At 44.8% G+C, this 12153-nt stretch overlaps 1 protein-coding gene across 10 annotated transcripts in view; it reads left to right on the plus strand.

Annotated features, from left to right (window-relative positions):
* APBA2 (amyloid beta precursor protein binding family A member 2) overlaps positions 1 to 12153 on the plus strand; it is a 199098-nt gene that overhangs the window by 108989 nt on the left and 77956 nt on the right. For all 10 annotated transcript variants that reach the window (XM_084642435.1, XM_084642427.1, XM_084642428.1 and 7 more), the window contains one exon: positions 7943 to 8943. In XM_084642435.1, the coding sequence (XP_084498561.1) occupies positions 7981 to 8943 (963 nt within the window). In that variant the 5' untranslated portion in view covers positions 7943 to 7980. The remainder of the gene's footprint in view (positions 1 to 7942; positions 8944 to 12153) is intronic.

Raw genomic sequence — 12153 nt, forward strand, 5'->3', positions numbered from 1 at the left:
AATACCCCATGATGCATTGCTTTGCATTCACCAATCCCTGTGCTTCTGTCTGCATTTGGCTCCATCTTTCAACAGTTTGTATACTGCGCACCCTGCCTCTTTCAGACTGCAGGAACGGATCCCGAACTGCTGACCAGTATGCTTCTTGCTCTGACCAACACATCACGAGTGGCAGTGGAGTTATTCCTTTAACTACAAAGGCAACAGGATTGCAGCATTGATCTTACCATGCAAAGTAGCTACGACACGAGATCGCTTGTGGCATTCATGGAGGTGCTGACCACAGTGGAACGCTGCTTTTGGGCACAGGAAACAAGCACTGATTGGTGGGATCACATCACAATGCACGTCTGGGATGACAAGTAGTGGCTGCAGAACTTTTGTATAAGGAAAGCCACATTCATGGGACTGTGTGATGAGCTCGCTCCAGCCCTGAGGCACAAGGACACGAGAATGAGAGCTGCCCCGTCACTGGAGAAGTGCGTGGCAATTGCACTGTGGAAGCTGGCTACTCCAGACTGCTACCGATCGGTCGCTAACCAGTTTGAAGTGGGAAAGTTAACTGTTGGAGTTGTGTTGATGGAAGTGTGCAGGGCCATTAATCGCATCCTGCTCTGAAAGACCATGACTCTGGGCAACATGCATGACATTGTGGATGGCTTTGCACAAATGGGCTTCCTTAACTGCAGACGGGTGATAGATGGCACGCACATTCCAATTCTGGCACCAGACCACCTAGCCACTGAGTATATTAATCTCAAGGGGTATTTCTCAATGGTTCTCCAGGCGCTTGTGGACCGTGGGCGTTTCACGGACATTAACACAGGCTGGTCTGGAAAGGTGCATGATACACGCATCTTTCGGAACACTGGCCTGTTAAAGAAGCTGCAAGCAGGGACTTTCTTCCTGGAGCAGAAGATCACTGTAGGAGAAGTCGAAATGCCCATTGTGATCCTGGGAGACCCTGCCTACCCCTTCATGCCATGGCTTATGAAGCCATACATGGGGCAACTTGACAGCAGCAAGGAGCAGTTCAACAACAGGCTGAGCAAGTGCAGAATGCCTGTTGAGTGTGCATTTGGCTGTTTAAAAGCCTGCTAGCAATGCCTGTATGGGAAGCTGGACATAGCCGATTACAATACTCCTATGCTTATAGCCGCGTGCTGTACACTCCATAATATTTGCGAAAGGAAGGGTGAAAGCTTCACTCAGGGCTGGACCGCAGAGGCTCAGCACCTGGAGCCTGAGTTTGAACAGCCAGAGACCAGGGCTATTAGGAGGGCATAGCGCAGGGCCATAAGGATCAGGGATGCCTTGAGGCAGCAATTTGAACCCGAAAGCCACTAATGTTTGCTGCTATGCTCGGGATTGCAGTGCTTGTAATGCTAGGAGGTTACTGGTGCATATGATGCAATAAGGGGGTTTAACATAATTACATGTTGCTTTGCAGTGCTCTTTTTGCTTTCACTTAATATAATAAAGATTGCTTTCTAACCAACACAATTATTTTATTAAAAGCTAACAACTGGAGGAGAGAGTCAAACAACAAAAATACATCAGCAGGGATGGGGATGGGGAAAGGGAAGGAGGAGGAGGGGTCTGGGGACGGCTACAGAATTGTGTATGTCCAGGGATCATACCCAACCTTCTCCTCTGGCGTACAATTCAGTGGGTGCTGTACTTCAGCAGGGCCAAACTGCAGAGGGATGGGTGTTGAGTGCAGTGGGTAGTGGGAGGCCATGCTGCTGGACCGTGAAGAGGGAGGAGTGGAATGCTGTGGGTAGAGAGTTGAGCCAGGAGGTTGAGAACAGTGTGTGGGCGGTGTGTGTGTGTGTGGGGGGGGCACATGGGATAAAGTTTTGTGACAGCGGCTGCAGGGGCGGGTGGGCAAGGAGCTGCTCGGTTTGAAGAGCTAGTATCTCCTAGGGTGTGTCCACTTGACGCTCCATAATGTTTAAGAGCCGCTTTGTGGCTTCTTTCTGGTGTGCCACATTCTCTCTATCCCGCCACTCCTTCAGTTCCTGTTTCTCAGCAGCAGGGTGCATCATAACCTCATGGAGAAAGTCCTCCTTAAATCTTCGTTGCCGCTTTCTAATTCTGTGCAGCCATTCTGCCACCGATAAGGGAGGCTGGGCTCCCAAGGTCATCTCTGTGAAGTTTAAAAACAACATTTTACGGAAGCAGTATTGTTTGCGACACAGACAGCACTGATTCAGTGCTTTGCTGGCTGTGTTTTACTCACGTACCTGTCACTAACTGGCTGACCCCAGGCAAGCACACATGAGCCACAAGACCCTCAAAATGGTGAGTAGCCACAGGGGCAGGGTAAATCAGTCTTCCCGAACCCTGATGTACACTGGGCATGTGGCTCTTGGGGAGAGCCAGCACTTTAGGGGGGCTTGATAATCTTTCCTGTCCCCACACTTTCCACAGGATGTGATCATTATGGAATATATCTCGCTGCTGAGGGAGAAGAAGGAATCAAGGGAGGGTCTTCTCCAAGCCTGCGGCTTCCTCTCTGGCTCCTATGCAGCTCGCTTGTGTGCAGGAATGGTGTGTTGTGTCTCCCCCTGCCCATGACGGCACAATGGTATGGGAATGTTACCATTAATGGGGCAAGAAACAAAGCAGCTCTGCCAAGGAACCTGCAGCAGCGGATTGCCCAGTATCTCCATGAGAGTTTCCTGGAGATCTCTGAGGGAGATTCCTGTGAAGTGAGGGAGTCAATCAACAGCCTGTTCCGCTGCTCAGAATAGGCATGCAGTGGGAGACAAGCCTGCTTTCTGCACCCCTCCTGCCCCCAACAAATTGCTTCATCAATTCCCAAAATCAGATCCACTTACCAGGGGCCTCCTCTCCTGTTTGCGCTTTACCAAGATACGACCGTTGTGACTGGCTAGGCTCCTCTGGGGTAGAAAAGAGCTCCTGTTTGCCTGCATCTCTGATCTCTGAGCCATTCTCTGCCTCTGGGTCCCTCCCCCGCCCCGTCTTTGTCTAAGATTTCCTCCTCCAGGCTCGGTCCATTCTTGGCTGGCACGTGAGCCAATGAAGTATCCACAGGGGCCTTTGCAGTGGAAGTGGGGTCGCCGCCAACTATCGCGTTCAGCTCTTTGTAGAACCGGCAGCGCATGGGCACAGCACCGGAGCAGCGGTTTGCCTCCTGCGCCTTGTAGGCATTCCGCAGTTCCTTCACTTTTACCCTACACTGCAATGTCTTCTGGTCATGTCCCCTTTCTATCATGTGTCGTGAAATCTATCCATAGGTATCATAATTCCTATGGCTGGAGCGCAGCTGGGACTGCACAGCCTCCTCTTCCCAAATGCTGATGAGGTCCAGCAGCTTGGCAGTGCTCCAAGCTGGGGATCACCTGGTGCGTGGAGCAGGCCTGGCCACCTGGAAAGATGCGCTGAGACCACTGCACGCATCACTGCGCAAACAGGAAGGGGACTTTCAAATTTGCAAAGGAATGTATGGGGTGGGGCTGACGGTTGGTCACCTGAGGGCAGGGCAGTAGAGTTCAAACCGATGACCAGAGAGGTGAGAACAGGCATTGTGGGACACCTCCCGGAGGCCAATTGCAGCCCTGTCATCGCCACGGTGTCTACTGGCACCACAGCCCTGTAGCCCCGGCACAGAAAGCTGTACACCTCTCGTTGGGGTGGTTTGTTTGGAGCACTACAACTGTGCAGTTTCTGTGCACTAAGGGGCTTGACAGCGTGCACACCTCGGGAATTACAGCATAGAAAGCTGCTTTACTGCGCAAAAACTTGCCAGTGTAGATGGGGCCTTTTTTGATACTGTCTCAAATAGCCTTCTCATGAACAAACTAGGGAAATACGACCTAGATGGAGCTACTATAATGTGGATCACAAGCTAAATATGAGTCAACAGAGTAACACTGTTACCAAAAAAAAAAAAGCAAACATCATTCTGGGATGCATTAGCACAGGGGTCCTGTGCAAAGTCCTGGCCTGCGGGCTATCATCAGCCTGAGAACCTCCCCACTGCGGCCCACGGAGGAGAGATATATGCAGCCACGCTGTAGGCTCTGTCTGCTGCAGGTGCTGCCCCGCCCGCAGTTCCCATTGGCTGGGGGAGAGGGACAGAGATACCATCACTTGTCGCCGGGCAGAGTCAGCCATGGAGGCAGCATCACTTTTTCCACAATGAATATAAACAAGTCAGAATACCGAACACAACTATCTGATGCCCACCTTGCTGCAATCCTGAAGGTTTCAACTGCTCAGTCACTGAGGCCAGCATAAACAAACTGACAGAACTGAAGCGTTGCCAGGTGTCTGGCAAACACTAAAAACTCTCTGGCAAGTGAAGAATTGTATAAAGTTGTATGACAGTTTTATTATTTCTAAGAAATTAGAAATAAAATATACAGTATAAACATTTTCTTTTCTGAACACCATTTTCAGTAACATTATTGGCCTGCTGGGAGGATTTGAGGACTGGCACTGGCCCTAAGGTAATTTGTGTTTGAGACCCCTGCATTAGCAGGAGTGTTGTAAGCAAGACACAAGAATTCTTCCACTATACCCAGGCCTCAACTGGAGTATTGTATCCTGTTCTGGGAAAAACATTTCAGGAAAGATGTGGACAAATTGGAGAAAGTCCAGAGAAGAGCAACAAAAATGATTAAAGGTGATTAAACATGATCTCTGAGGGAAGATTTAAAAATTGGGTTTGTTTAGTTTGGAGAAGAGAAGACTGAGGGGGGACATGATAGCAGTTTTCAAGTACATAAAAGGTTGTTACAAGGAGGAAGGAGAAAAGTTGTTCTCCTTAATCTCTGAGATTAGGACAAGAAGCGTTGGGCTTAAATTGCAACAAGGGCAGTTTAGGTTGGACATTAGGAAAAACTATCAGGATAGTTAAGCACTGGAATAAATTGCGTAAGGATGTTCACTCCTGATTCTCAGCTGTCTTTTAAAACTATCAGTGATGATATTGCCGTTTGGGCTAATATTGTTTATTTAATCTCCTTGGGTGTTAGGCAGCAAGCACTTTGGGAAATACGGCACATGTCTGGGGCTTCTTAAAATCTTTTCCCATCACTGGTGTCTCTAATCTTCCCCAGTCCTAGAGCTGGACCATCCTTGCCCCAAGGAGAATTTGGCTGGCTATATAGTACCACTGGCCTCCAACCTGTGGATGTGCCAGGGCTCTGGATTTGGTACCTATAATATAAAATATGCTATGATTTGGGAATTTTTATGACCCGTTTGATAACTCAGTTGAGGAATAGCCGGGAATGAGTTATCCTGCCTGCTCGCTTGCAGATGTAAATGCTATACATGACCTAAACAATCAGTTTTTAGATATATAGTGCCAGCTGGCTTCAGTATTTTTTTTCTCTGACACTTCTTATGTTTTGTAAGAATTTTCCATTTATGCAGCTGCTGTTTCTGTGCAGTTGTCTTGTTGCTATGTGCATGCACATAGGTGATTATATGATTACTTAACTAGACATGATCATGATCATGTTGGTGGCTGAAATATCTCTGTGGTAAAAGGCATAATTTCAGAAGTAGGTGTGATGATCTAAATTAAATTAACTCTAAACAGGTGAAGATCAGCAAGGTTCACTTCACCTGTTTTAATCAACTGCATCAGCTTGAGACAACAATGACGTGTGTAGTGGGAGTGAGGTAGGCAACAACAGAGAAATGCTTATGCTGAAAGAAGTCAGAGATGAGAATGATGTAACGTAGCCAGAAACTTCAAGTCTAATAGTTTAACACTGGTGCCACACACCTCTAGTGTTATCCACTTTCCTCTTGCCCTTACCAGATATATCAAAATGATATGCAGCTTATATAAACAAATTCTATAGTATGTTGTTGAAATCAGTATTTAGACAAGTAAAATATTCAGTTAAATGTGAATAGGCACTAGTGGAAGTAATTAATGTGTCTGTGATTTTTTCCCATGTGTATAGGTTTAATTGTTTGAAAACAAATTGTCTTTCAACACTACTTGGATCCTGTTTGATACAAATTCAGGTGGTGGGTCTCAGAAAACACCAAATTATTGATATTGCTCTGGTTTTATGAAGATGCTTTAGTTTTTTCTGTGGAAAAAAAGAAGCAGTGAGTAATGTTTAATTAATGCCTAATCCCACTCCCAAATTAATGGAGTCTTCCCACCCAGCTTCAATGGGAGCTCGGTCTGATCTTAAGTAAATACGGAATGCATTGAAGGAATGCCTGATTTGTCTGTTGAGAAGGTAATGTTAATTGCTTTATTGCTGAGGGTCATTCTATGACTCATTGCTGGGAAAAGGATTTGAGGGGGGAACCCCCATGTTTGAAGCTTGGGATTAATTTCTAAGATTGATTTAAACATTCCTGTAGCATATTCATCAGTATTGAAATATATTTAACACATAATTGTAGGGCTTTCTGTTTGTCTCTTCCTTTCAGTATCCAAGAGATTATTTTTAAAATGTTGGTTGCCTAATATTAACAATATTTTAAAAATACAAATGTGTATATGAATATAGCTTAAAAACCCTATAAACCTGTGTGTTCCTCTTGCAAATACAATAGAATTCAATAAATATACAAGTCAGTTTTCTATATTACTCCTGCGGGAATTCCTCGCCAAAAAATTAAAAATTCTGTGCACAATATTTTAAAATTCTGCAAAACTCTGCATATTTTATTTATCAAAATAACACAATATAATCATGCTAGTTTGAATTATTTTGGTAATTTATTTCAAAATACCTGTCAGCATGTAACAATACAGACAACAAAAGATTCAGGAAATGTTTTTTGACAAATAGATTCCTTAGTAGGCATATTAATACAGACCTTGGAGTAATCATTTAAACTACAATACAGAAACTTATTTCCTGTATCCCTCAGAAGCAGTGCAAAGGCTTGTGGCAGTTAGGGGTAAAGGAGGAGCTGAGGGAGAGGGAAGGAGCCTGGGAGTGAACCTGGAGGATTGTTGGATGTGGGTGGGAGTTTTTTGCAGGAGGAGGGATTGTTAGAGAGTTGGGGAGCCTCCCCCATGCAGACCCTGACTGGCCCCCTAGCCTCTCTCACTTAGTCAGGCACATCTGTCCCTATGTTTCCCTGCAGCCCTCTTCCTCCTGTCCCCATGTGGCCTGGCAGCCCCACTCTCATTCAGCCCTTGGCTCAATGTCAACCCACTAGCTCCTGTGTCCATGCCCCACTCTGTTCCTCCCACTAACCCTTCTGAAACCCAGTTTGTGTAACCGCCCCAGCAGCCCTGTATCCCCCCCCCCATATTCTGTGCCTCCACACCTAGCCCTTTGAGGAAGGCAGCCTCTGACCCCTCCCTGCTCCTGCTTGTGAGCCAACTGCTCTCTCTTCTGGTGCCACAGCAGTCCCCAGTTGACGAAAGGTATAATTGCAGCATCTCTCCAGCAGAATGTACGTTCTGCGGGAGACATGAATTCTGTACGTGTGCAGTGCTACAGAATTCCCCCAAGAGTACCACATATAAATACTCTCACAGAACTCTCCCCCACCCAGAAAAAAAATGGTGTTGAAATTACTCATTATCTTCCACATAGAAAAGATTCTGTACAGGAAAAGTCTAATAGAGAGTTGCAGAATTACCTGTCTAGGTGAAGGTGTTACCTCCTTTTGAGTTTTGTGACTTCTATAACTATTTTCATCACTGGTTTTCTCTTATTTTATGTTGTTACTGTTTATGCATATACTAATGGGCCAGATTCTGATCACTGTTACACCTGGGTTCATCCAGCACAACTCCATTAACTTTCCTTTTGACTACATTGAGTGTAGTTTTGATGGTATAGTTTATGAGAGTGTTTTTGTAAGTAGTTGTTTTATACCAAATTAAATGTACCAGTTTCATTGTTTCCCATTAGCATCACTCTGATCCCTGCTGATGACCTTTTTCTGAATGTGTTTTTTTCCCTCTTCCTTACAGTAATTGCTCAGAAATGATTGTCACCTAAGAAGTCGGCTATGGCAAACAGGAAACGTCAAAGCACTACAACCAACATGCTGGATCACAGGGTGATACCTTGCCCTACTTTATCTCACCATAGGGAGCCTGAAAGTGAGGAAAATGACCTGCCTAGTGAAGATTACATAGCAAAGGAGGCAGAGCTAACAGCTATCAGAGAAGGTAGCCCTACCCCTGTGGAACACGAGTGCAATGATAATAGTGGAGATGGCGATTCCAGCTCTGATTATGTGAATAATACCTCTGAAGAGGAGGACTATGATGAAGGCCTGCCAGAGGAAGAGGAAGGGATCACATACTATATTAGGTACTGTCCAGAGGATGACAGTTATCTGGAAGGAATGGACTGCAATGGGGAAGAGTATGTACCTCATGAAGAACACCAAATTGAAACTGATGAATGTCAAGAAGCTGTGGAAGAAGAATGGACAGAAGCTAACATCCAACACCATGATGAAAGTGAAGTGACAGAAGGGCAAGACTACCAAGATAACTGTGTTCAGATTTTGGAGGATGAAGTATCTTCTCTGGAAATTCAAGACCAAGAAGAAAACATACAATACTGTCAAAATGAAGAAAGCTATCAGGATTATTATCCACCAGAAGCTAATGGAAACACTCATGGGATGTCGCCCTACCATTCAAGGAAAGAAGATGCTGAGTTGGAGGAGCAGGAAGAAGACATTGACCAGATTGTAGCTGAGATTAAAATGAGCATGAGTATGAGCAGCATTAACAGTACAACAGAAATGAGCCCTGATCATGGCGGGACTGAAAATGTGCAAAATGACTATAAAGAGACTTGTCCAAAAGGTGATGCTGGTCATAGTACCAACAGACATGAAGGGAGGCCAAAATCATTGAATATTCCACCTTCTTCAAAGCATGTTGGAGATATGCCTAGAGGTTTTAAAACAAAGTCAAGAACTCCAGAAGACAGACAGAAATGGCCACAAGAACAGGTATGAGGCTCTATTTTTTAATAAGAAAACTATTAATCATGTAGATCAGAGGTTCTCAAACTGTGGTCCTCAGACAGATCCATTCAGGTGGTCTGCAGCTAGTTCCCTCTAAGTTTTTTGTCTGCAGGAGATCCAACAAACAGCAGCTACACTGCACGATTTTTAGCGGCACGGCCGTGGTGACACAGTCCTGTCGCTAAAAGCTGAGTAGTGTAGACATAGCCTAATACTTGAACGGAAAGGTACAGCATCAATTAAATACTGTGAGTGTTAGTGCCCTGTGCCTGTCTGAAATCATTCTCTTGATGCGACTTTGGTCTGAGAAGTGACTTGGAAAAGCACTCCACAATGTATTACTGCTACATGACACATGGCATCAATAACTGCAGTGCAATCTCCATTACTACACGGGAAGGTTTCAGTGCATAGATCCCAATTGTGAATAGAAATAGCACTAAATTAAAGCTCAGACAGGCAGCCCGTCTCTATGTATTTTCACAGCAGAAGCAGTTATCATATCAATTTTTTGGCATTCCAAAGCTCCCACTTGTTAATAATCTGACATGATTAATGGGTGTACAATGGGGCTCACAATCTCATATTCAAACCAGGAATTCAGTACAGTTTTCTTATTCATGAGCTCTTCTTGACAACATGCTTTGAAACACTATAGGGCCCAATCATGCAGTCCTTACTCAGGCAAAATTCTCAATACCAGCAATGGAAGAATTGCCTAAGTAAGAAGTGGGCCCTGTGAAATGAATTTTGTGTCATTTGATTGCAAAATAATCTAATCAGACATTTTTAATCTTGTCCAGTAATTATTCTCCCCCTCATAAATGGCCAGATTGTGCAACTCTTAGTCATATTGGTTAGCAGCACTTATGTGCAGCCATATTCTGAACATGAATATGGCTGCACAATTGGACCCTGCTATCTTTTTGAAAAAATATCAGCCATAAAGAAGGGTTTTAAAACTGTTGTAGACATCTCAAACCATTATACATCTCCCCTTTTAAAAGCTCCTTTTGCTCATGAGAAAACAATGTGTTTTTTATTAAAAGCCGTTCTGCTTCATTGGCATATATTTAAACCTAAAGATTCTCTCTTTTTTTCCCCAGAAGAACCACAGGTTCACAGTGTTTAATGGAATCATTTATGTTAGTTTATTTTCAGTTAAATAATTAACCATAAAACACTTACAAATTACAAATGCTTGCAAAGATAGGTTGTAGGTTAGGGGAAGTGTACAAAAAAGGCATCTTACCTTTGTACCATTGGGTGAATGAATAATGTTTTATTTTGAAGAAGCTGTTTTTGTGTCACTTTAATCAGCCAATGTCACAGGTTCTCGGAGGAAAAGGGTGCCAAACACAGCTGTTGTGTTAACACAATTGGGAAATGGGATCTGTTGCCTAGAGATCCAGTCCCAGAGTGGTTGAACTGCATCATTCACCTCTGTGGGAAAGACCTAGCTCCCTGCACCTATCACAACAGCTCAATCCCCTCAGACTTTTTAAAGCTGTTTAGGGTAAAATCCTGTTTTTCCACACTTGTCCACTAACTGCTTTTTAGGGAGCTGTTTGTGACTCATTTTCCTTACCTGTACTTTTCTTCTCCCCAAAAAAGTTATAAACCACTTTCCCTCTTGCTTTATCTTTAGTAATATTTTTTATTCCTCTTCTTTGTTAATTGGACATCTTGTACCTTAATTTCTTAATGTCCCATTAAGCAGGAAAGGAACATGGAATGCCAATTCCACAAGGGGCATAGATGCTAAATTGTTGCCCTGATTTCAAGAGAGAGGGGCTATAGTGATCCTGATCTCACTTCCTTTGAGAAGGCTTGTGATTTGAGCCAGTTCTGCTCCTTAAATTGGACCTGAGGCCAATAGGAAAGGTTTTTTTTGGGGTGCCAAAGCACAAAGGTGTAACTTATATGGAGGCAGCAAACCAGATGAAGGACTGATTACCTCTGCAAATAGGGCAGTGTGCATGGCAGTCACTGCCACAGATGCAATGTATGACCTTGTCAGGTTAGAACAGATGGAGAGACATGAGGGTGCTCACCGGGGTGAGAAGTGAGCAAAATCAAGCCATGGGGAGTTAGAGCTCCAAGCTGACCCTCAAGGAAAGGTCTCAAGCAACTGAGATGTTATACCTGTCAGGGGATGGGGCACAAGTGGATAAGCTGTCAAGTGACCATAAATCAAGGACCTGGCACTTCACCATGGCAGATTAACTTTCTGGAAGCTCAGCCAGAAGGAGGCTATGACACTATCCCGTCAGTGCATCAGGCTAACCGTGAGTGCAGATACAGAGGGAATGTACAGTACATGTGTCTTGTACCCTGGAGAGCACCATACAGTCAGATCCCGAATAGAATTGGGAGGTGAGAATAAATGGGGAGACATTGAGCTGACAGGACATTAGCACATTTAACAGTTTATTCAAACTCCATTCAGACTCAGCAAGTGCTGACAAATGTGTGGGTGAAAGGTGGGATTCCCTGTGGTGAACCCTACTGGCATGCTAGTGGCCTGAGTTCTGATGCACACCAAAGAAGGTCCTGGCATCTTGACAGTGGGGTTTTTGGAGGATATTCCTTTTGATGTGGTGTTGGCAAATAATATAATGGGTTTGAGCCAAACAAGCTCAGAAGCAAACCCATTCAATCCAGATCCCATGACCAAGGGGGCTAACTGCCTGCCTCTCTAGGGAAGAGGCAGAGCTGAGCATGGTTGTGGCCACAATTCTGTCTGGAAGTGGGGAAATTGAGGCACAGCTGAAAAGCTCTGTAAGCCAAAACCTCCCTGGGAGAAGGGGCATCAAGTAAAGAATACTGCCAAATTATGGTACCTGCTCAAAGGTTGGAAAAGCTCCAGATAAGTGTAAAGCAACTGTTTGTAGGGAAAGCAGTGTCTGAGAGGGTAGGGGAACTCTCAGACTACTGTCAAAATGTACATGACTCTGAGAGGGCTAAGGGAGGAAATGCTACTTGCCTACTCGCAGCAGGTAGGAAGAAGGGAACTTGGCTTTGGGGAAGATGGGGAGATTCTCTTATCCCAAGGTATAGGATCCCTCATCTATCCACTCTGAAACCTGTTATCTATCAGAGGCACTGTGGAGCTAAGGCCCACTCTACAGCCCGGAGATCCAACTGAAGAGTTGTGGGATCACTTGGTTCCACCCAGAGTAAGGTGCAGGAAGT

This window comes from Lepidochelys olivacea (genome assembly GCF_965140295.1).
Source record: "Lepidochelys olivacea isolate rLepOli2 genome assembly, chromosome: 10".
Lineage (NCBI taxonomy): Eukaryota > Metazoa > Chordata > Testudines > Cheloniidae > Lepidochelys > Lepidochelys olivacea.